Source organism: Ascaphus truei, unplaced genomic scaffold (assembly GCF_040206685.1).
Source record: "Ascaphus truei isolate aAscTru1 unplaced genomic scaffold, aAscTru1.hap1 HAP1_SCAFFOLD_2096, whole genome shotgun sequence".
NCBI lineage: Eukaryota > Metazoa > Chordata > Amphibia > Anura > Ascaphidae > Ascaphus > Ascaphus truei.
The window spans coordinates 1-19,455 of NW_027455007.1; the positions used below are offsets into that span (position 1 = coordinate 1).

Below are 19,455 nucleotides of genomic sequence, written 5' to 3' on the forward strand. Positions count from 1 at the left end.
TGAGAGCGTGCGGCGTCCTGCAGTCAGTAGACTGGTTCCCCTGTGTGGAGGTGACAGTGAGAGCGTGCGGCGTCCTGCAGTCAGTAGACTGGTTCCCTGTGAGGAGGTGACAGTGAGAGCGCGCTGCGTCCTGCAGTCAGTAGACTGGTTCCCCTGTGAGGAGGTGACAGTGAGAGCGCGCTGCGTCCTGCAGTCAGTAGACTGGTTCCCCTGTGTGGAGGTGACAGTGAAGAGCGCGCTGCGTCCTGCAGTCAGTAGACTGGTTCCCCTGTGTGGAGGTGACAGTGAGAGCGCGCTGCGTCCTGCAGTCAGACTGGTTCCCCTGTGAGGAGGTGACAGTGAGAGCGCGCTGCGTCCTGCAGTCAGTAGACTGGTTCCCTGTGAGGAGGTGACAGTGAGAGCGCGCTGCGTCCTGCAGTCAGTAGACTGGTTCCCATGAGGAGGTGACAGTGAGAGCGCGCGGCGTCCTGCAGTCAGTAGACTGGTTCCCCTGTGTGGAGGTGACAGTGAGAGCGCACGGCGTCCTGCAGTCAGTAGACTGGTTCCCCTGTGAGGAGGTGACAGTGAGAGCGCGCTGCGTCCTGCAGTCAGTAGACTGGTTCCCTGTGAGGAGGTGACAGTGAGAGCGCGCGGCGCGCTGCAGTCAGACTGGTTCCCCTGTGAGGAGGTGACAGTGAGAGCGCGCGGCGTCCTGCAGTCAGTAGACTGGTTCCCTGTGAGGAGGTGACAGTGAGAGCGCTGCGTCCTGCAGTCAGTAGACTGGTTCCCTGTGAGGAGGTGACAGTGAGAGCGCGCTGCGTCCTGCAGTCAGTAGACTGGTTCCCCTGTGAGGAGGTGACAGTGAGAGCGCGCGGCGTCCTGCAGTCAGTAGACTGGTTCCCTGTGAGGAAATGACAGTGAGAGCGCGCGGCGTCCTGCAGTCAGTAGACTGGTTCCCTGTGAGGAGGTGACAGTGAGAGCGCTGCGTCCTGCAGTCAGTACACTGGTTCCCTGTGAGGAGGTGACAGTGAGAGCGCGCGCGTCCTGCAGTCAGTAGACTGGTTCCCTGTGAGGAGGTGACAGTGAGAGCGCGCGGCGTCCTGCAGTCAGTAGACTGGTTCCCTGTGAGGAGGTGACAGTGAGAGCGCGCGGCGTCCTGCAGTCAGTAGACTGGTTCCCTGTGAGGAGGTGACAGTGAGAGCGCGCGGCGTCCTGCAGTCAGTAGACTGGTTCCCTGTGAGGAGGTGACAGTGAGAGCGCGCGGCGTCCTGCAGTCAGTAGACTGGTTCCCTGTGAGGAGGGTGACAGTGAGAGCGCTGCGTCCTGCAGTCAGTAGACTGGTTCCCCTGTGAGGAGGTGACAGTGAGAGCGCACGGCGTCCTGCAGTCAGTAGACTGGTTCCCCTGTGTGGAGGTGACAGTGAGAGCGCGCGGCGTCCTGCAGTCAGTAGACTGGTTCCCCTGTGAGGAAATGACAGTGAGAGCGCGCTGCGTCCTGCAGTCAGTAGACTGGTTCCCCTGTGTGGAGGTGACAGTGCGAGCGCGCGGCGTCCTGCAGTCAGTAGACTGGTTCCCCTGTGAGGAGGTGACAGTGAGAGCGCGCGGCGCGCTGCGTCCTGCAGTCAGTAGACTGGTTCCCTGTGAGGAGGTGACAGTGAGAGCGCGCGGCGTCCTGCAGTCAGTAGACTGGTTCCCCTGTGAGGAGGTGACAGTGAGAGCGCGCGGCGCGCTGCGTCCTGCAGTCAGTAGACTGGTTCCCTGTGAGGAGGTGACAGTGAGAGCGCGGCGTCCTGCAGTCAGTAGACTGGTTCCCCTGTGAGGAGGTGACAGTGAGAGCGCGCGGCGTCCTGCAGTCAGTAGACTGGTTCCCCTGTGAGGAGGTGACAGTGAGAGCGCTGCGTCCTGCAGTCAGTAGACTGGTTCCCCTGTGAGGAGGTGACAGTGAGAGCGCGCGGCGTCCTGCAGTCAGTAGACTGGTTCCCTGTGAGGAGGTGACAGTGAGAGCGCGCGGCGCGCTGCGTCCTGCAGTCAGTAGACTGGTTCCCCCTGGGAGGTGAGAGCGCGGCGCGCTGCGTCCTGCAGCCGTCTCTTGCGTCCGGCGCAGGTTGGGGTTTCGTGGCTGGGCGCAGTCCCTCATTTACACAGCTCTCTGACTCACTTTGTGCAGCTGGAGACAGGGAAAGAATACAGCTACGTGCCCCCCACGCAGCCCCCCATCCGCCCGCCCTATCAGGAGGCCTGCTTCCTAAAGAAGAACAACATGCTGGCAAAGGAGAGACGCCCCTCCCCCTCGGACAAGCCCCTCCCTGCGCCTCTCTCAGCCAATCAGGAAGCGGCTGCCTGCGCGGCTGCGGTGCCAGGAATGGAGCGCTTGGTAATATCCCCGTGATGTCCCAGTTTTATTCTGAGAGATTTTATGTTTTAATTGGTTTTATTTCTTCGTCTTTTACCAAATAATCAGGATTTGCGCTTACGGACTATTTATAACTATTTTATTGTGAGAAAAATAAAGACAAATGGTTTCTTTTTTTACACATTTCCTGAAAAAGCTGCGACCGGTCACGGGAACGCCGACTAACACGCAGGGGGGAGGGGGAGAGACGGGGGTGGAAGCAATCGTGCCCAAAAATACCAAAGCAGGAGGTGTGTGTGTGTCTACGCGAGGGGCGGAGGCGTGGGCGGAGACGGGAGGGGTGCGTGCGTGCTGGCAGAGACGGGAGGGGAGTGCTGTGTGCGGGAGGGGAGTGGGCTGTGTGTGTGTGTGCGGCGGAGGGGGGAGGGCTGTGTGTGTGTGCGGGCAGAGGGGGGAGGGCTGTGTGTGTGTGCGGGCAGAGGGGGAGGGCTGTGTGGCGGCTGTGTGCGGGCAGAGGGGGGAGGGCTGTGTGTGCGGGCGGGCAGAGGGGGGAGGGCTGTGTGTGCGGGCGAGGGGGAGGGCTGTGTGTGCGGCGGAGGGAGGAGGGCTGTGTGGTGTGCGGCGGAGGGGGAGGGCTGTGTGTGCGGGGGGAGGCTGTGTGCGGGCGGAGGGGGGAGGGCTGTGTGCTGGCGAGGCGGAGGGGGGAGGGCTGTGTGTGCGTGGGCGGAGGGGAGGGCTGTGTGTGCGGGCGGAGGGGGGAGGGCTGTGTGTGCGGGCGAGGGGGAGGCTGTGTGTGTGCGAGGCGGAGGGGGAGAGGGCTGTGTGTGCGGGCGGAGGGGGAGGGCTGTGTGTGTGCGGGGGAGGGGAGGCTGGTGTGTGTGCGGGCGGAGGGGAGGCTGTGTGTGTGCGGGAGGAGGGGAGGGCTGGGTGTGCTGGGAGGGGCAGGGTGGGCGGGAGGGAGCTGTGTGTGCGGGCGGAGGGAGGGCTGTGTGTGTGCGGGGGGAGGGTGGAGGGCTGATGTGTGTGCGGGAGGAGGGGGGAGTGGTGGTGTGTGGTGCGGGTGGGAGCGGGGGAGGAGCTGTGTGTGGAGGCGGGAGGAGGCTGTGTGTAGTGAGGTGGTGTCGGAGGGCTGTGTGAGTGGGGAGGGAGGTGTGAGGGAGGTGTGGATTGTGTGGCGGAGGGAGGGTGAGGGGGTGTAGGGTGGAGGCTGTGTGTGTGCGGGAGGGAGGGGTGAGGTGGGGTGGAGGAGGAGGGCTGGTGTGTGCTGTGGGAGGATGTGGTGAGTGGGGGGGGAGAGGTGTGTGTGTGCGGGCGGAGGGGAGGCTGGTGTGATGCGGGGAGGGGAGGTGGGTGAGCGGGGAGTGATGCTGTGTGAGCGGGGGAGGTGAGGGGTGGGAGAGTGTGGCGGGAGGGTGAGGAGTGCTGGTGCTGTGAGGGGGAGGGTGAGAGGTGTGAGGGGAGGGAGGGTGGTTGAGGGGCGGATGGGGAGGGTGAGGTGTGGGTTGCGAGAGGGGGAGGGAGTGTGTGTGGAGGGGGAGGGAGTGTGTGTGCGGGCGAGGTGGAGGCTGTGTGTAGTGAGGGAGGAGGTGGGGAGGAGGTGTGTGTGCGGGAGGAGGGGGAGGCTGTGTGTGCGGGAGGGGGAGGGCTGTGTGGTAGTGGCGGAGGGGGTAGGGCTGTGTTGGGGAGGGGGAGGGCTGTGTTGCGGCGAAGGAGATCAGATAGAATGACGGTCAATGTATTCAGGCGCCGGACCTTCACACACACCGTCACTTCGTTTATGTGATGTAATTAATCTGGCCTGCACCTGCCCCCTCCTGTCCCAGGCGCGGGGAGGCGTGGCTCCTTCGCACTACGTCACGCTCTTGCTCTGTGGAAGAGCTGAGTTTTCGCAGCGCCGGGCCTCTGCCCCCCCTGGGGTCCTCGGTTCCCCACGGGCTGGCCTTACTAAACCTAGAGAAGGGCCGCCATGTTTCCGGGGGGCGTGCAGGAAGTAGAACTTGTCCAGCTAGCGTGCGTGCTCGATGCGGCACAGGCTCTCAGTCGCCTGTCGCCCGCGTCTCGCCCAAGTTCATGCCCAGAGCCGCCTCCGCAGCGGAGAAGCCGTACGGGGCGGTCTGGCGAGGGACTTGCTCTTCATGCCCTGGAGTCTACTGAGCGTTCCTCTCTACTATCAGCTTTCTCAACACGCCGGAAACAGTAACGGCAAACAGGCTGATAAAGAACATCTCCATGGTCAGGAGAGTAATTAAAGATGAGCTGCGTTGCGACCGAGGGGGAGAGAAGCTCGGTTACTATACAGAGAGACATCCCCCCCCGATAGTCCTATACACAAAACTCCCAGCCTGTCCTATACACATAACTACCCCCCCCGAGTGTCCTATACACAGAACTCTACCCCCCGTCCTATACACATAACTCCCCCCCCTGTCCTATGCACAGATCTCCTCCCCCCCCGATTTCCTATGCATATAAGACCTTCCTCAGACACTCGCTTTAACCCCCCTACCTCCCTCCCCAGTCACTCACTGCCCTTCCCCCAGCACTCACTGCCCTCCTCTCCAACCTCAGGCATTCACTGCTCCCCTCCCACCCCATGCACTCACTGCCCCCCCCCCCTCCCACCCCAGCACCTCACTGCCCCCCCCTCCACCTCCAGGCACTCACTGACCCCCCTCCCACCCCAAGGCACTCACTGCCTCCCCCCTCCTCCACTCCCAGGCACTCACTGCCCCCCCTCCCACCCCAGGCAACTCACTCCCCTCCCCCTCCCCACCCCTGCACTCACTGCCCCCCTCCCCTCCAACCCCAGCACTCACTTCCCCCCTCCCCCTCACCACCCATGCACACATCACCCCCCCCCCTCTCCCACCCCATCCACTCACTCCCCCCCCCCTTCCCACCCCAGGCACTCACTGCCCCCCCCCTCCCACCCCAGGCACTCACTCCCCTCCCACCCCATCACTCACTGCCCCCCCCCCTCCCACCCCATGCACTCCACTTCCCCCCTCCCCCCTCCCACCCCAGCAACTCACCTGCCCCCCCCCTCCCTACCCCCCATCCCACCTCCACACTCCACTCCCCCCCCCATCTCATCACCTCCCCCTCCCCCCTCCCACCCCAGCACTCACTGCCCCCCCCTCCCACCCCATCCCCAGCACTCACTGCCCCCCCCCTCCCACCCCAGGCACTCACTGCCCCCCCTCCCACCCCAGCACTCACTGCCCCCCCCTCCCACACCCAGGCACTCACTGCCCCCCCCTCCCACCCCCAGCACTCACTGCCCCCCCCCTCCCACCCCAGGCACTCACTGCCCCCCCTCCCACCCCAGCACTCACTGCCCCCCCTCTCTCCCCAGGCTCTCACTACCCCCCCTCCCTCCCCAGGCTCTCACTACCCCCTCCCTCCCCAGACACTCACTGCCCCCCTCCCTCCCCTGGCACTCACTGCCCCCCTCCCTCCCCTGGCACTCACTTGCCCCCTCCCCTGGCACTCACTTGCCCCCTCCCCCCCCCTGGCACTCACTCTGGGAGCGAGTCTCCACATTGAAGGGTGGCACACAGGGGATGGCCCCCAGCGCGCCCATGGTCTCCAGGATGCCATTCTGTAAGCCGCACAGCGCCAGCACCAGGGTGATGCAGATAAATTTGGAGCGCGGGCGGTGACCCTGCAGGGCGGCCTTGGTGGCCTTATAGAAGAGGAGGTACCCGTAGAAGGACAGGAAGGTGGACAGGCCGATGATCACGTTGATGTACGAGTTCGGGTTCGTGTAATCCACCTGCAGACAAACGGGGAACCTTCAGTGCCCTGCTCACTACTGTGCTCACTACTGTGCTCAGTGCCCTGCTCACTACTGTGCTCACTACTGTGCTCAGTGCCCTGCTCACTACTGTGCTCACTACTGTGCTCAGTGCCCTGCTCACTACTGTGCTCACTACTGTGCTCACTACTGTGCTCAGTGCCCTGCTCACTACTGTGCTCACTACTGTGCTCACTACTGTGCTCACTACTGTGCTCAGTGCCCTGCTCAGTGCCCTGCTCACTACTGTGCGCAGTGCCCTGCTCACTACTGTGCTCAGTGCCCTGCTCACTACTGTGCTCAGTGCCCTGCTCACTACTGTGCGCAGTGCCCTGCTCACTACTGTGCTCAGTGCCCTGCTCACTACTGTGCTCAGTGCCCTGCTCACTACTGTGCGCAGTGCCCTGCTCACTACTGTGCTCAGTGCCCTGCTCAGTGCCCTGCTCACTACTGTGCGCAGTGCCCTGCTCACTACTGTGCTCAGTGCCCTGCTCACTACTGTGCTCAGTGCCCTGCTCACTACTGTGCGCAGTGCCCTGCTCACTACTGTGCTCAGTGCCCTGCTCACTACTGTGCGCAGTGCCCTGCTCACTACTGTGCTCACTACTGTGCTCAGTGCCCTGCTCACTACTGTGCGCAGTGCCCTGCTCACTACTGTGCTCACTACTGTGCTCAGTGCCCTGCTCACTACTGTGCTCAGTGCCCTGCTCACTACTGTGCTCAGTGCCCTGCTCACTACTGTGCTCACTACTGTGCTCAGTGCCCTGCTCACTACTGTGCTCAGTGCCCTGCTCACTACTGTGCTCACTACTGTGCGCAGTGCCCTGCTCACTACTGTGCTCACTACTGTGCTCAGTGCCCTGCTCACTACTGTGCTCAGTGCCCTGCTCACTACTGTGCTCTGTGCCCTGCTCACTACTGTGCTCTGTGCCCTGCTCACTACTGTGCTCTGTGCCCTGCTCACTACTGTGCTCTGTGCCCTGCTCACTACTGTGCTCTGTGCCCTGCTCACTACTGTGCTCTGTGCCCTGCTCACTACTGTGCTCTGTGCCCTGCTCACTACTGTGCTCTGTGCCCTGCTCACTACTGTGCTCTGTGCCCTGCTCACTACTGTGCTCTGTGCCCTGCTCACTACTGTGCTCTGTGCCCTGCTCACTACTGTGCTCTGTGCCCTGCTCAGTACTGTGCTCAGTGCCCTGCTCACTACTGTGCGCAGTGCCCTGCTCACTACTGTGCTCACTACTGTGCTCAGTGCCCTGCTCACTACTGTGCGCAGTGCCCTGCTCACTACTGTGCGCAGTGCCCTGCTCACTACTGTGCGCAGTGCCCTGCTCACTACTGTGCGCAGTGCCCTGCTCACTACTGTGCGCAGTGCCCTGCTCACTACTGTGCTCACTACTGTGCTCAGTGCCCTGCTCACTACTGTGCTCAGTGCCCTGCTCACTACTGTGCTCAGTGCCCTGCTCACTACTGTGCTCTGTGCCCTGCTCACTACTGTGCTCTGTGCCCTGCTCACTACTGTGCTCTGTGCCCTGCTCACTACTGTGCTCTGTGCCCTGCTCAGTACTGTGCTCAGTGCCCTGCTCACTACTGTGCTCAGTGCCCTGCTCACTACTGTGCGCAGTGCCCTGCTCACTACTGTGCTCAGTGCCCTGCTCACTACTGTGCTCACTACTGTGCTCAGTGCCCTGCTCACTACTGTGCTCACTACTGTGCTCAGTGCCCTGCTCACTACTGTGCTCACTACTGTGCTCAGTGCCCTGCTCACTACTGTGCTCACTACTGTGCTCACTACTGTGCTCAGTGCCCTGCTCACTACTGTGCTCACTACTGTGCTCACTACTGTGCTCACTACTGTGCTCAGTGCCCTGCTCAGTGCCCTGCTCACTACTGTGCGCAGTGCCCTGCTCACTACTGTGCTCAGTGCCCTGCTCACTACTGTGCTCAGTGCCCTGCTCACTACTGTGCGCAGTGCCCTGCTCACTACTGTGCTCAGTGCCCTGCTCACTACTGTGCTCAGTGCCCTGCTCACTACTGTGCGCAGTGCCCTGCTCACTACTGTGCTCAGTGCCCTGCTCAGTGCCCTGCTCACTACTGTGCGCAGTGCCCTGCTCACTACTGTGCTCAGTGCCCTGCTCACTACTGTGCTCAGTGCCCTGCTCACTACTGTGCGCAGTGCCCTGCTCACTACTGTGCTCAGTGCCCTGCTCACTACTGTGCGCAGTGCCCTGCTCACTACTGTGCTCACTACTGTGCTCAGTGCCCTGCTCACTACTGTGCGCAGTGCCCTGCTCACTACTGTGCTCACTACTGTGCTCAGTGCCCTGCTCACTACTGTGCTCAGTGCCCTGCTCACTACTGTGCTCAGTGCCCTGCTCACTACTGTGCTCACTACTGTGCTCAGTGCCCTGCTCACTACTGTGCTCAGTGCCCTGCTCACTACTGTGCTCACTACTGTGCGCAGTGCCCTGCTCACTACTGTGCTCACTACTGTGCTCAGTGCCCTGCTCACTACTGTGCTCAGTGCCCTGCTCACTACTGTGCTCTGTGCCCTGCTCACTACTGTGCTCTGTGCCCTGCTCACTACTGTGCTCTGTGCCCTGCTCACTACTGTGCTCTGTGCCCTGCTCACTACTGTGCTCTGTGCCCTGCTCACTACTGTGCTCTGTGCCCTGCTCACTACTGTGCTCTGTGCCCTGCTCACTACTGTGCTCTGTGCCCTGCTCACTACTGTGCTCTGTGCCCTGCTCACTACTGTGCTCTGTGCCCTGCTCACTACTGTGCTCTGTGCCCTGCTCAGTACTGTGCTCAGTGCCCTGCTCACTACTGTGCGCAGTGCCCTGCTCACTACTGTGCTCACTACTGTGCTCAGTGCCCTGCTCACTACTGTGCGCAGTGCCCTGCTCACTACTGTGCGCAGTGCCCTGCTCACTACTGTGCGCAGTGCCCTGCTCACTACTGTGCGCAGTGCCCTGCTCACTACTGTGCGCAGTGCCCTGCTCACTACTGTGCTCAGTGCCCTGCTCACTACTGTGCTCAGTGCCCTGCTCACTACTGTGCTCAGTGCCCTGCTCACTACTGTGCTCAGTGCCCTGCTCACTACTGTGCTCTGTGCCCTGCTCACTACTGTGCTCTGTGCCCTGCTCACTACTGTGCTCTGTGCCCTGCTCACTACTGTGCTCTGTGCCCTGCTCAGTACTGTGCTCAGTGCCCTGCTCACTACTGTGCTCAGTGCCCTGCTCACTACTGTGCGCAGTGCCCTGCTCACTACTGTGCTCAGTGCCCTGCTCACTACTGTGCTCACTACTGTGCTCAGTGCCCTGCTCACTACTGTGCTCAGTGCCCTGCTCACTACTGTGCTTTGTGCCCTGCTCACTACTGTGCTCAGTGCCCTGCTCACTACTGTGCTCAGTGCCCTGCTCACTACTGTGCTCAGTGCCCTGCTCACTACTGTGCTCTGTGCCCTGCTCACTACTGTGCTCAGTGCCCTGCTCACTACTGTGCTCACTACTGTGCTCAGTGCCCTGCTCACTACTGTGCTCAGTGCCCTGCTCAGTGCCCTGCTCACTACCGTGCTCACTACTGTGCTCAGTGCCCTGCTCACTACTGTGCTCAGTGCCCTGCTCACTACTGTGCTCAGTGCCCTGCTCACTACTGTGCTCAGTGCCCTGCTCACTACTGTGCTCAGTGCCCTGCTCACTACTGTACTCAGTGCCCTGCTCACTACTGTGCTCACTACTGTGCTCAGTGTCGTGCTCACTACTGTGCTCAGTGTCGTGCTCACTACTGTGCTCAGTGTCGTGCTCACTACTGTGCTCAGTGTCGTGCTCACTACTGTGCTCAGTGTCGTGCTCAGTGCCCTGCTCACTACTGTGCTCAGTTTCGTGCTCACCACTGTGCTCAGTGCCGTACTCACTACTGTGCTCAGTGCCGTACTCACTACTGTGCTCAGTGCCGTACTCACCACTGTGGTACTCAGTGCCGTGCTCACTACTCTGGTGCTCAGTGCCATGCTCACTAATGTGGTGCTCAGTGCCGTGCTCACTAATGTGGTGCTCAGTGCCGTGCTCACTACTGTGCTCAGTGCCGTGCTCACTACTGTGCTCACTACTGTGCTCAGTGCCCTGCTCACTACTGTGCTCAGTGCCCTGCTCACTACTGTGCTCAGTGCCCTGCTCACTACCGTGCTCAGTGCCCTGCTCACTACTGTGCTCAGTGCCCTGCTCACTACTGTGCTCAGTGCCCTGCTCACTACTGTGCTCAGTGCCCTGCTCACTACTGTGCTCAGTGCCCTGCTCACTACTGTACTCAGTGCCCTGCTCACTACTGTGCTCACTACTGTGCTCAGTGCCCTGCTCACTACTGTGCTCAGTGTCGTGCTCACTACTGTGCTCAGTGTCGTGCTCACTACTGTGCTCAGTGTCGTGCTCACTACTGTGCTCAGTGTCGTGCTCAGTGCCCTGCTCACTACTGTGCTCAGTTTCGTGCTCACCACTGTGCTCAGTGCCGTACTCACTACTGTGCTCAGTGCCGTACTCACTACTGTGCTCAGTGCCGTACTCACCACTGTGGTACTCAGTGCCGTGCTCACTAATGTGGTGCTCAGTGCCATGCTCACTAATGTGGTGCTCAGTGCCGTGCTCACTAATGTGGTGCTCAGTGCCGTGCTCACTACTGTGCTCAGTGCCGTACTCACTACTGTGCTCAGTGCCGTACTCACCACTGTGGTACTCAGTGCCGTGCTCACTACTCTGGTGCTCAGTGCCGTGCTCACTACTGTGCTCAGTGCCGTACTCACCACTGTGGTACTCAGTGCCGTGCTCACTAATGTGGTGCTCAGTGCCTTGCTCACTACTGTGCTCAGTGCCGTGCTCACTAATGTGGTGCTCAGTGCCGTGCTCACTAATGTGGTGCTCAGTGCCGTGCTCACTACTGTTCTCAGTGCTGTGCCCAGTGCTGTGCTAAGTGCCCTGCTCACTACTGTGCTCTGTGCCCTGCTCACTACTGTGCTCTGTGCCCTGCTCACTACTGTTCTCAGTGCTGTGCCCAGTGCTGTGCCCAGTGCTGTGCTAAGTGCCCTGCTCACTACTGTGCTCAGTGCCGTGCTCAGTGCCCTGCTCACTACTGTGCTCAGTGCCGTGCTCAGTGCCGTGCTCACTACTGTTCTCAGTGCTGTGCTCAGTGCTGTGCTAAGTGCCCTGCTCACTACTGTGCTCAGGGCCGTAAAAAAGCAAAGCAGTGATCCTGTGCCCAATTTGATGCCAGCTGTCAGTTGATAAATACTGGAGCTCCGGGCAGGTGAGTGCGATAGTGAGTGCGGCACTGAGGCTCCGGGCGAGAGTGCGGTAGTGAGCATGGCACTGGGGCTCTGGGCGGGTGAGTGCGGTAGTGAGTGGGGCACTGGGGCTCTGGGCGGGTGAGTGCGGTAGTGAGTGGGGCACTGAGGCTCTGGGCGGGTGAGCGTGGTAGTGAGCGCGGCACTGGGGCTCTGGGCGGGTGAGTGCGGTAGTGAGTGGGGCACTGAGGCTCTGGGCGGGTGAGCGTGGTAGTGAGCGCGGCACTGGGGCTCTGGGCGGGTGAGTGTGGTAGTGAGTGGGGCACTGGGGCTCTGGGCGGGTGAGTGCGGTAGTGAGTGGGGCACTGAGGCTCTGGGCGGGTGAGCGTGGTAGTGAGCGCGGCACTGGGGCTCTGGGCGGGTGAGTGCGGTAGTGAGTGGGGCACTGAGGCTCTGGGCGGGTGAGCGTGGTAGTGAGCGCGGCACTGGGGCTCTGGGCGGGTGAGTGTGGTAGTGAGCGCGGCACTGAGGCTCTGGGCGGGTGAGCGCGGTAGTGAGTGGGGCACTGGGGCTCTGGGTGGGTGAGTGCGGTAGTGAGTGCGGCACTGGGGCTCTGGGCGGGTGAGTGCGGTAGTGAGTGGGGCACTGAGGCTCTGGGCGGGTGAGCGTGGTAGTGAGCGCGGCACTGGGGCTCTGGGCGGGTGAGTGTGGTAGTGAGCGCGGCACTGGGGCTCTGGGCGGGTGAGCGTGGTAGTGAGTGGGGCACTGGGCGGGTGAGTGCGGTAGTGAGTGGGGCACAGAGGCTCTGGGCGGGTGAGCGTGGTAGTGAGTGGGGCACTGGGGCTCTGGGCGGGTGAGCGTGGTAGTGAGTGGGGCTCTGGGCGGGTGAGTGCGGTAGTGAGTGGGGCACTGGGGCTCTGGGCGGGTGAGCGTGGTAGTGAGTGGGGCACTGGGGCTCTGGGCGGGTGAGTGCGGTAGTGAGTGGGGCACTGGGGCTCTGGGCGGGTGAGCGTGGTAGTGAGCGCGGCACTGGGGCTCTGGGCGGGTGAGCGTGGTAGTGAGTGGGGCACTGGGGCTCTGGGCGGGTGAGTGCGGTAGTGAGTGGGGCACTGAGGCTCTGGGCGGGTGAGCGTGGTAGTGAGCGCGGCACTGGGGCTCTGGGCGGGTGAGCGTGGTAGTGAACACGGCACTGGGGCTCTGGGCGGGTGAGCGTGGTAGTGAGTGGGGCACTGGGGCTCTGGGCGGGTGAGTGCGGTAGTGAGCGCGGCACTGGGGCTCTGGGCGGGTGAGCTCGGTAGTGAGCGCGGCACTGGGGCTCTGGGCGGGTGAGCTCGGTAGTGAGCGCGGCACTGAGGCTCTGGGCGGGTGAGCGCGGTAGTGAGTGGGGCACTGGGGCTCTGGGCGGGTGAGTGCGGTAGTGAACGCGGCACTGGGGCTCTGGGTGGGTGAGTGCGGTAGTGAGCGCGGCACTGGGGCTCTGGGTGGGTGAGTGCGGTAGTGAGCGCGGCACTGGGGCTCTGGGCGGGTGAGTGCGGTAGTGAGTGCGGCACTGGGGCTCTGGGCGGGTGAGCGTGGTAGTGAGTGCGGCACTGGGGCTCTGGGCGGGTGAGCGTGGCACTGAGCGGGTGAGTGCGGTAGTGAGTGGGGCACTGAGGCTCTGGGCGGGTGAGTGCGGTAGTGAACGCGGCACTGGGGCTCTGGGCGGGTGAGCGTGGTAGTGAGTGCGGCACTGGGGCTCTGGGCGGGTGAGCGTGGTAGTGAGCGCGGCACTGGGGCTCTGGGCGGGTGAGCGTGGTAGTGAGTGCGGCACTGGGGCTCTGAGCGGGTGAGCATGGTAGTGAGCACGGCACTGAGCGGGTGAGTGCGGTAGTGAGTGGGGCACTGAGGCTCTGGGCGGGTGAGTGCGGTAGTGACCGCGGCACTGGGGCTCTGGGCGGGTGAGCGTGGTAGTGAGCGCGGCACTGGGGCTCTGAGCGGGTGAGCGTGGTAGTGAGCGCGGCACTGGGGCTCTGGGTGGGTGAGTGCGGTAGTGAGTGCGGCACTGGGGCTCTGAGCGGGTGAGTGCGGTAGTGAGTGGGGCACTGGGGCTCTGGGCGGGTGAGTGCGGTAGTGAGCGCGGCACTGAGGCTCTGGGCGGGTGAGCGCGGTAGTGAGTGGGGCACTGGGGCTCTGGGCGGGTGAGTGCGGTAGTGAACGCGGCACTGGAGCTCTGGGTGGGTGAGTGCGGTAGTGAGCGCGGCACTGGGGCTCTGGGCGGGTGAGTGCGGTAGTGAGCGCGGCACTGGGGCTCTGGGTGGGTGAGTGCGGTAGTGAGTGCGGCACTGGGGCTCTGAGCGGGTGAGCGCGGTAGTGAGCGCGGCACTGAGGCTCTGGGCGGGTGAGCGTGGTAGTGAGCGCGGCACTGGGGCTCTGGGCGGGTGAGTGCGGTAGTGAGCGCGGCACTGAGGCTCTGGGCGGGTGAGCGCGGTAGTGAGTGGGGCACTGGGGCTCTGGGTGGGTGAGTGCGGTAGTGAGTGCGGCACTGGGGCTCTGGGTGGGTGAGTGCGGTAGTGAGTGCGGCACTGGGGCTCTGAGCGGGTGAGCGCGGTAGTGAGCGCGGCACTGGGGCTCTGGGCGGGTGAGTGCGGTAGTGAGCGCGGCACTGGGGCTCTGGGCGGGTGAGTGCGGTAGTGAGTGGGGCACTGGGGCTCTGGGCGGGTGAGTGCGGTAGTGAGTGGGGCACTGAGGCTCTGGGCGGGTGAGTGCGGTAGTGAGTGGGGCACTGAGGCTCTGGGCGGGTGAGTGCGGTAGTGAGTGGGGCACTGAGGCTATGGGCGGTTGAGTGCGGTAGTGAGCGCGGCACTGGGGCTCTGGGCGGGTGAGCGTGGTAGTGAGTGGGGCACTGGGGCTCTGGGCGGGTGAGTGCGGTAGTGAGCGCGGCACTGAGACTCTGGGCGGGTGAGTGCGGTAGTGAGCGCGGCACTGGGGCTCTGGGCGGGTGAGTGCGGTAGTGAGCGCGGCACTGGGGCTCTGGGCGGGTGAGCGTGGTAGTGAGCGCGGCACTGGGGCTCTGGGCGGGTGAGCGCGGTAGTGAGTGGGGCTCTGGGGCTCTGGGCGGGTGAGTGCGGTAGTGAACGCGGCACTGGGGCTCTGGGCGGGTGAGCGTGGTAGTGAGTGGGGCACTGGGGCTCTGGGCGGGTGAGCGCGGTAGTGAGCGCGGCACTGAGGCTCTGGGCGGGTGAGCGCGGTAGTGAGTGGGGCACTGGGGCTCTGGGCGGGTGAGTGCGGTAGTGAACGCGGCACTGGGGCTCTGGGCGGGTGAGCGTGGTAGTGAGTGGGGCACTGGGGCTCTGGGCGGGTGAGCGTGGTAGTGAGCGCGGCACTGGGGCTCTGGGCGGGTGAGTGCGGTAGTGAGTGCGGCACTGGGGCTCTGGGCGGGTGAGTGCGGTAGTGAGTGCGGCACTGGGGCTCTGGGCGGGTGAGTGCGGTAGTGAGTGGGGCACTGGGGCTCTGAGCGGGTGAGCGCGGTAGTGAGTGCGGCACTGGGGCTCTGAGCGGGTGAGCGCGGTAGTGAGTGGGGCACTGGGGCTCTGGGCGGGTGAGCGTGGTAGTGAGTGGGGCTCTGGGCGGGTGAGCGTGGTAGTGAGTGGGGCACTGGGGCTCTGGGCGGGTGAGCGTGGTAGTGAGCGCGGCACTGGGGCTCTGGGCGGGTGAGTGCGGTAGTGAGTGCGGCACTGGGGCTCTGGGCGGGTGAGTGCGGTAGTGAGCGCGGCACTGGGGCTCTGGGCGGGTGAGCGCGGTAGTGAGTGCGGCACTGGGGCTCTGGGCGGGTGAGTGTGGTAGTGAGCGCGGCACTGGGGCTCTGGGCGGGTGAGTGCGGTAGTGAGTGCGGCACTGGGGCTCTGGGCGGGTGAGTGCGGTAGTGAGCGCGGCACTGGGGCTCTGGGCGGGTGAGCGCGGTAGTGAGTGCGGCACTGGGGCTCTGGGCGGGTGAGCGCGGTAGTGAGTGCGGCACTGGGGCTCTGGGCGGGTGAGTGCGGTAGTGAGCGCGGCACGGGCTCTGGGCGGGTGAGCGTGGTAGTGAGCGCGGCACTGGGGCTCTGGGCGGGTGAGCGCGGTAGTGAGTGGGGCACTGGGGCTCTGGGCGGGTGAGCGTGGTAGTGAGCGCGGCACTGGGGCTCTGGGCGGGTGAGTGCGGTAGTGAGTGCGGCACTGGGGCTCTGGGCGGGTGAGTGCGGTAGTGAGTGCGGCACTGGGGCTCTGGGCGGGTGAGCGTGGTAGTGAGTGGGGCACTGGGGCTCTGAGCGGGTGAGTGCGGTAGTGAGTGGGGCACTGGGGCTCTGAGCGGGTGAGTGCGGTAGTGAGTGGGGCACTGGGGCTCTGAGCGGGTGAGTGCGGTAGTGAGTGGGGCACTGGGGCTCTGGGCGGGTGAGTGCGGTAGTGAGTGGGGCACTGGGGCTCTGGGCGGGTGAGTGCGGTAGTGAGTGGGGCACTGGGGCTCTGGGCGGGTGAGAGGGATTTGGTGAATCTGGTAGAGGATATATAGACTTTATTAAGCCGGCACTAAGTGCAAATACATGTTTGTAAATGATAAAAGTAGTGATACTGTGCACGGACCGGCTGGGCCATCGTTCTACACCGCTTAACCCTTTCAGTACTGTATGGGGCTGAGCAGTCACGTCCCTGTGCGCTACCCACTAATGCACTGCAGAAGTTGTGGGACCCTGTGTCTCTCCTTGGTCAGTGACATTGGCCGCCCGGTAATTTGGGGGGGACACTTACGTCTCCGTAGTCGTACTTTTCGTCTGTCCACAGTATCAGACCCACGAAGAACAGGAGTGTCCGGACCACGGACAGCTGGTACACGGCGATATTCATCCATCTTATACTGGCCCTGAGAGGCAGCGACAAGGCGAATAGTGACACTGACACACGTGACCTGGGTCCCTGTCCCTTAGGGGTGCCGGGGCTGGAACTATTCCCACCTGTTCACTAGGATGTTGGGGAAGCAGCAGCAGCAGCAGCAGGGCGCGGGGTTCGGGGACACTCGCTGACCCTCCAGGTCCTTCAACATCCGAGCTTTTCCCCCAAAGTAATCTGTGATCAGCGCCAGGAACTTCCACAGCGTGATGGAGTGATACCTGGGAGAGCAGGGGACAGCGTCACCGAGACCGAGAGAGCAGGGGACAGCGTCACCGAGACCGAGAGAGCAGGGGACAGCGTGACCGAGACTGGGAGAGCAGGGGACAGCGTCACCGAGGCCGAGAGAGCAGGGGACAGCGTCACCGAGACCGAGAGAGCGGGGGACAGCGTCACCGAGAGAGCAGGGGACAGCGTCACCGAGGCCGAGAGAGCAGGGGACAGCGTCACCGAGACCGAGAGAGCAGGGGACAGCGTCACCGAGACCGAGAGAGCATGGGACAGCGTCACCGAGACCGAGAGAGCAGGGGACAGCGTGACCGAGACTGGGAGAGCAGGGGACAGCGTCACCGAGACTGGGAGAGCAGGGGACAGCGTCACCGAGACCGAGAGAGCAGGGGACAGCGTCACAGAGACTGGGAGAGCAGGGGACAGCGTCACCGAGACCGAGAGAGCAGGGGACAGCGTCACCGAGACCGAGAGAGCAGGGGACAGCGTCACCGAGACCGAGAGAGCAGGGGACAGCGTCACCGAGACCGAGAGAGCAGGGGACAGCGTCACCGAGACCGAGAGAGCAGGGGACAGCGTCACCGAGACCGAGAGAGCAGGGGACAGCGTCACCGAGACCGAGAGAGCAGGGGACAGCGTCACCGAGACCGAGAGAGCAGGGGACAGCGTCACCGAGACCGAGAGAGCAGGGGACAGCGTCACCGAGACCGAGAGAGCAGGGGACAGCGTCACCGAGACCGAGAGAGCAGGGGACAGCGTCACCGAGACCGAGAGAGCAGGGGACAGCGTCACCGAGACCGAGAGAGCAGGGGACAGCGTCACCGAGACCGAGAGAGCAGGGGACAGCGTCACCGAGACCGAGAGAGCAGGAGACAGCGTCACCGAGAGAGCAGGGGACAGCGTCACCGAGGCCGAGAGAGCAGGGGACAGCGTCACCGAGGCCGAGAGAGCAGGGGACAGCGTCACCGAGACCGAGAGAGCAGGGGACAGCGTCACCGAGACCGAGAGAGCAGGGGACAGCGTCACCGAGACCGAGAGAGCAGGGGACAGCGTCACCGAGACCGAGAGAGCAGGGGACAGCGTCACCGAGACCGAGAGAGCAGGGGACAGCGTCACCGAGACCGAGAGCAGGGGACAGCGTCACCGAGACCGAGAGAGCAGGGGACAGCGTCACCGAGACCGAGAGAGCAGGGGACAGCGTCACCGAGACCGAGAGAGCAGGGGACAGCGTCACCGAGACCGAGAGAGCAGGGGACAGCGTCACCGAGACCGAGAGAGCAGGGGACAGCGTCACCGAGAGAGCAGGGGACAGCGTCACCGAGGCCGAGAGAGCAGGGGACAGCGTCACCGAGGCCGAGAGAGCAGGGGACAGCGTCACCGAGACCGAGAGCAGGGGACAGCGTCACCGAGACCGAGAGAGCAGGGGACAGCGTCACCGAGACCGAGAGAGCAGGGGACAGCGTCACCGAGACCGAGAGAGCAGGGGACAGCGTCACCGAGACTGAGAGAGCAGGGGACAGCGTCACCGAGACCTAGCGTGATGGGGACAGCGTCACCGAGACCGAGAGAGCAGGGGACAGCGTCACCGAGACCGAGAGCAGGGGACAGCGTCACCGAGACCGAGAGAGCAGGGGACAGCGTCACCGAGACCGAGAGAGCAGGGGACAGCGTCACCGAGACCGAGAGAGCAGGGGACAGCGTCACCGAGACTGAGAGAGCAGGGGACAGCGTCACCGAGACCGAGAGCAGGGGACAGCGTCACCGAGAGCAGGGGACAGCGTCACCGAGACCGAGAGAGCAGGGGACAGCGTCACCGAGGCCGAGAGAGCAGGGGACAGCGTCACCGAGACCGAGAGAGCAGGGGACAGCGTCACCGAGACTGAGCGTGATGGGGACAGCGTCACAGAGACTGGGAGAGCAGGGGACAGCGTCATCGAGACCGAGAGAGCAGGGGACAGCGTCACCGAGACCGAGAGAGCAGGGGACAGCGTCACCGAGACTGAGCGTGATGGGGACAGCGTCACCGAGACCGAGAGAGCAGGGGACAGCATCACCGAGACTGAGAGAGCAGGTGACAGCGTCACCGAGACTGAGCGTGATGGGGACAGCGTCACCGAGACTGAGCGTGATGGAGACAGCGTCACCGAGACTGAGCGTGATGGGGACAGCGTCACCGAGACCGAGAGAGCAGGGGACAGCGTCACCGAGACTGAGCGTGATGGGGACAGCGTCACCGAGACCGAGAGAGCAGGGGACAGCGTCACCGAGACTGAGAGTGATGGAGACAGCGTCACCGAGACTGAGCGTGATGGGGACAGCGTCACCGAGACTGAGCGTGATGGGGACAGCGTCACCGAGGCTGAGCGTGATGGGGAGAGCGTCACCGAGACTGAGCGTGATGGGGAGAGCGTCACCGAGACTGAGCGTGATGGGGACAGCGTCACCGAGACTGAGCGTGATGGGGACAGCGTCACCGAGACTGAGCGTGATGGGGACAGCGTCACCGAGACTGAGCGTGATGGGGACAGCGTCACCGAGACTGAGCGTGATGGGAACAGCGTCACCGAGACTGAGCGTGATGGGGACAGCGTCACCGAGACTGAGCGTGATGGGGACAGCGTCACCGAGACTGAGCGTGATGGGGACAGCGTCACCGAGACTGAGCGTGATGGGGACAGCGTCATTGTGACCTAGTGTAACCCTTTCTCTGCCAGTAGCCTGCATCACAATGCAGCACAAAGTACATCTTTCACATGAACTGGTCTTTGAATTGGTATGTCCCAGTATGAGACCCTGTGGTTACTGGGTTGAACTGGGCTTGTACATTTCTAACCTTATTTTGCAGCCTAGAGACGCTTCGCCCGGAGCAACGTCCAGTTTTACTTCCCTCTCTGTGAATTCTCTTTTACCTAATGGTAACCCAACC

General features: G+C 63.4%; 1 protein-coding gene across 1 annotated transcript in view; it reads right to left on the bottom strand.

Moving 5' to 3' along the window:
- Nucleotides 1-5,853: 5,853 nt before the first annotated feature.
- The window catches only part of LOC142477443 (organic solute transporter subunit alpha-like), a gene marked incomplete at its 3' end in the record, with an annotated part of 33,088 nt that continues 19,486 nt past the window's right edge, over nt 5,854-19,455 (bottom strand). Inside the window, exons 4-6 of the mRNA XM_075582267.1 lie at nt 16,367-16,522; nt 16,164-16,275; nt 5,854-6,106 (exon numbers count right to left, since the gene is read on the bottom strand). Coding sequence (XP_075438382.1) covers nt 5,854-6,106; nt 16,164-16,275; nt 16,367-16,522 — 521 coding nt within the window. The remainder of the gene's footprint in view (nt 6,107-16,163; nt 16,276-16,366; nt 16,523-19,455) is intronic.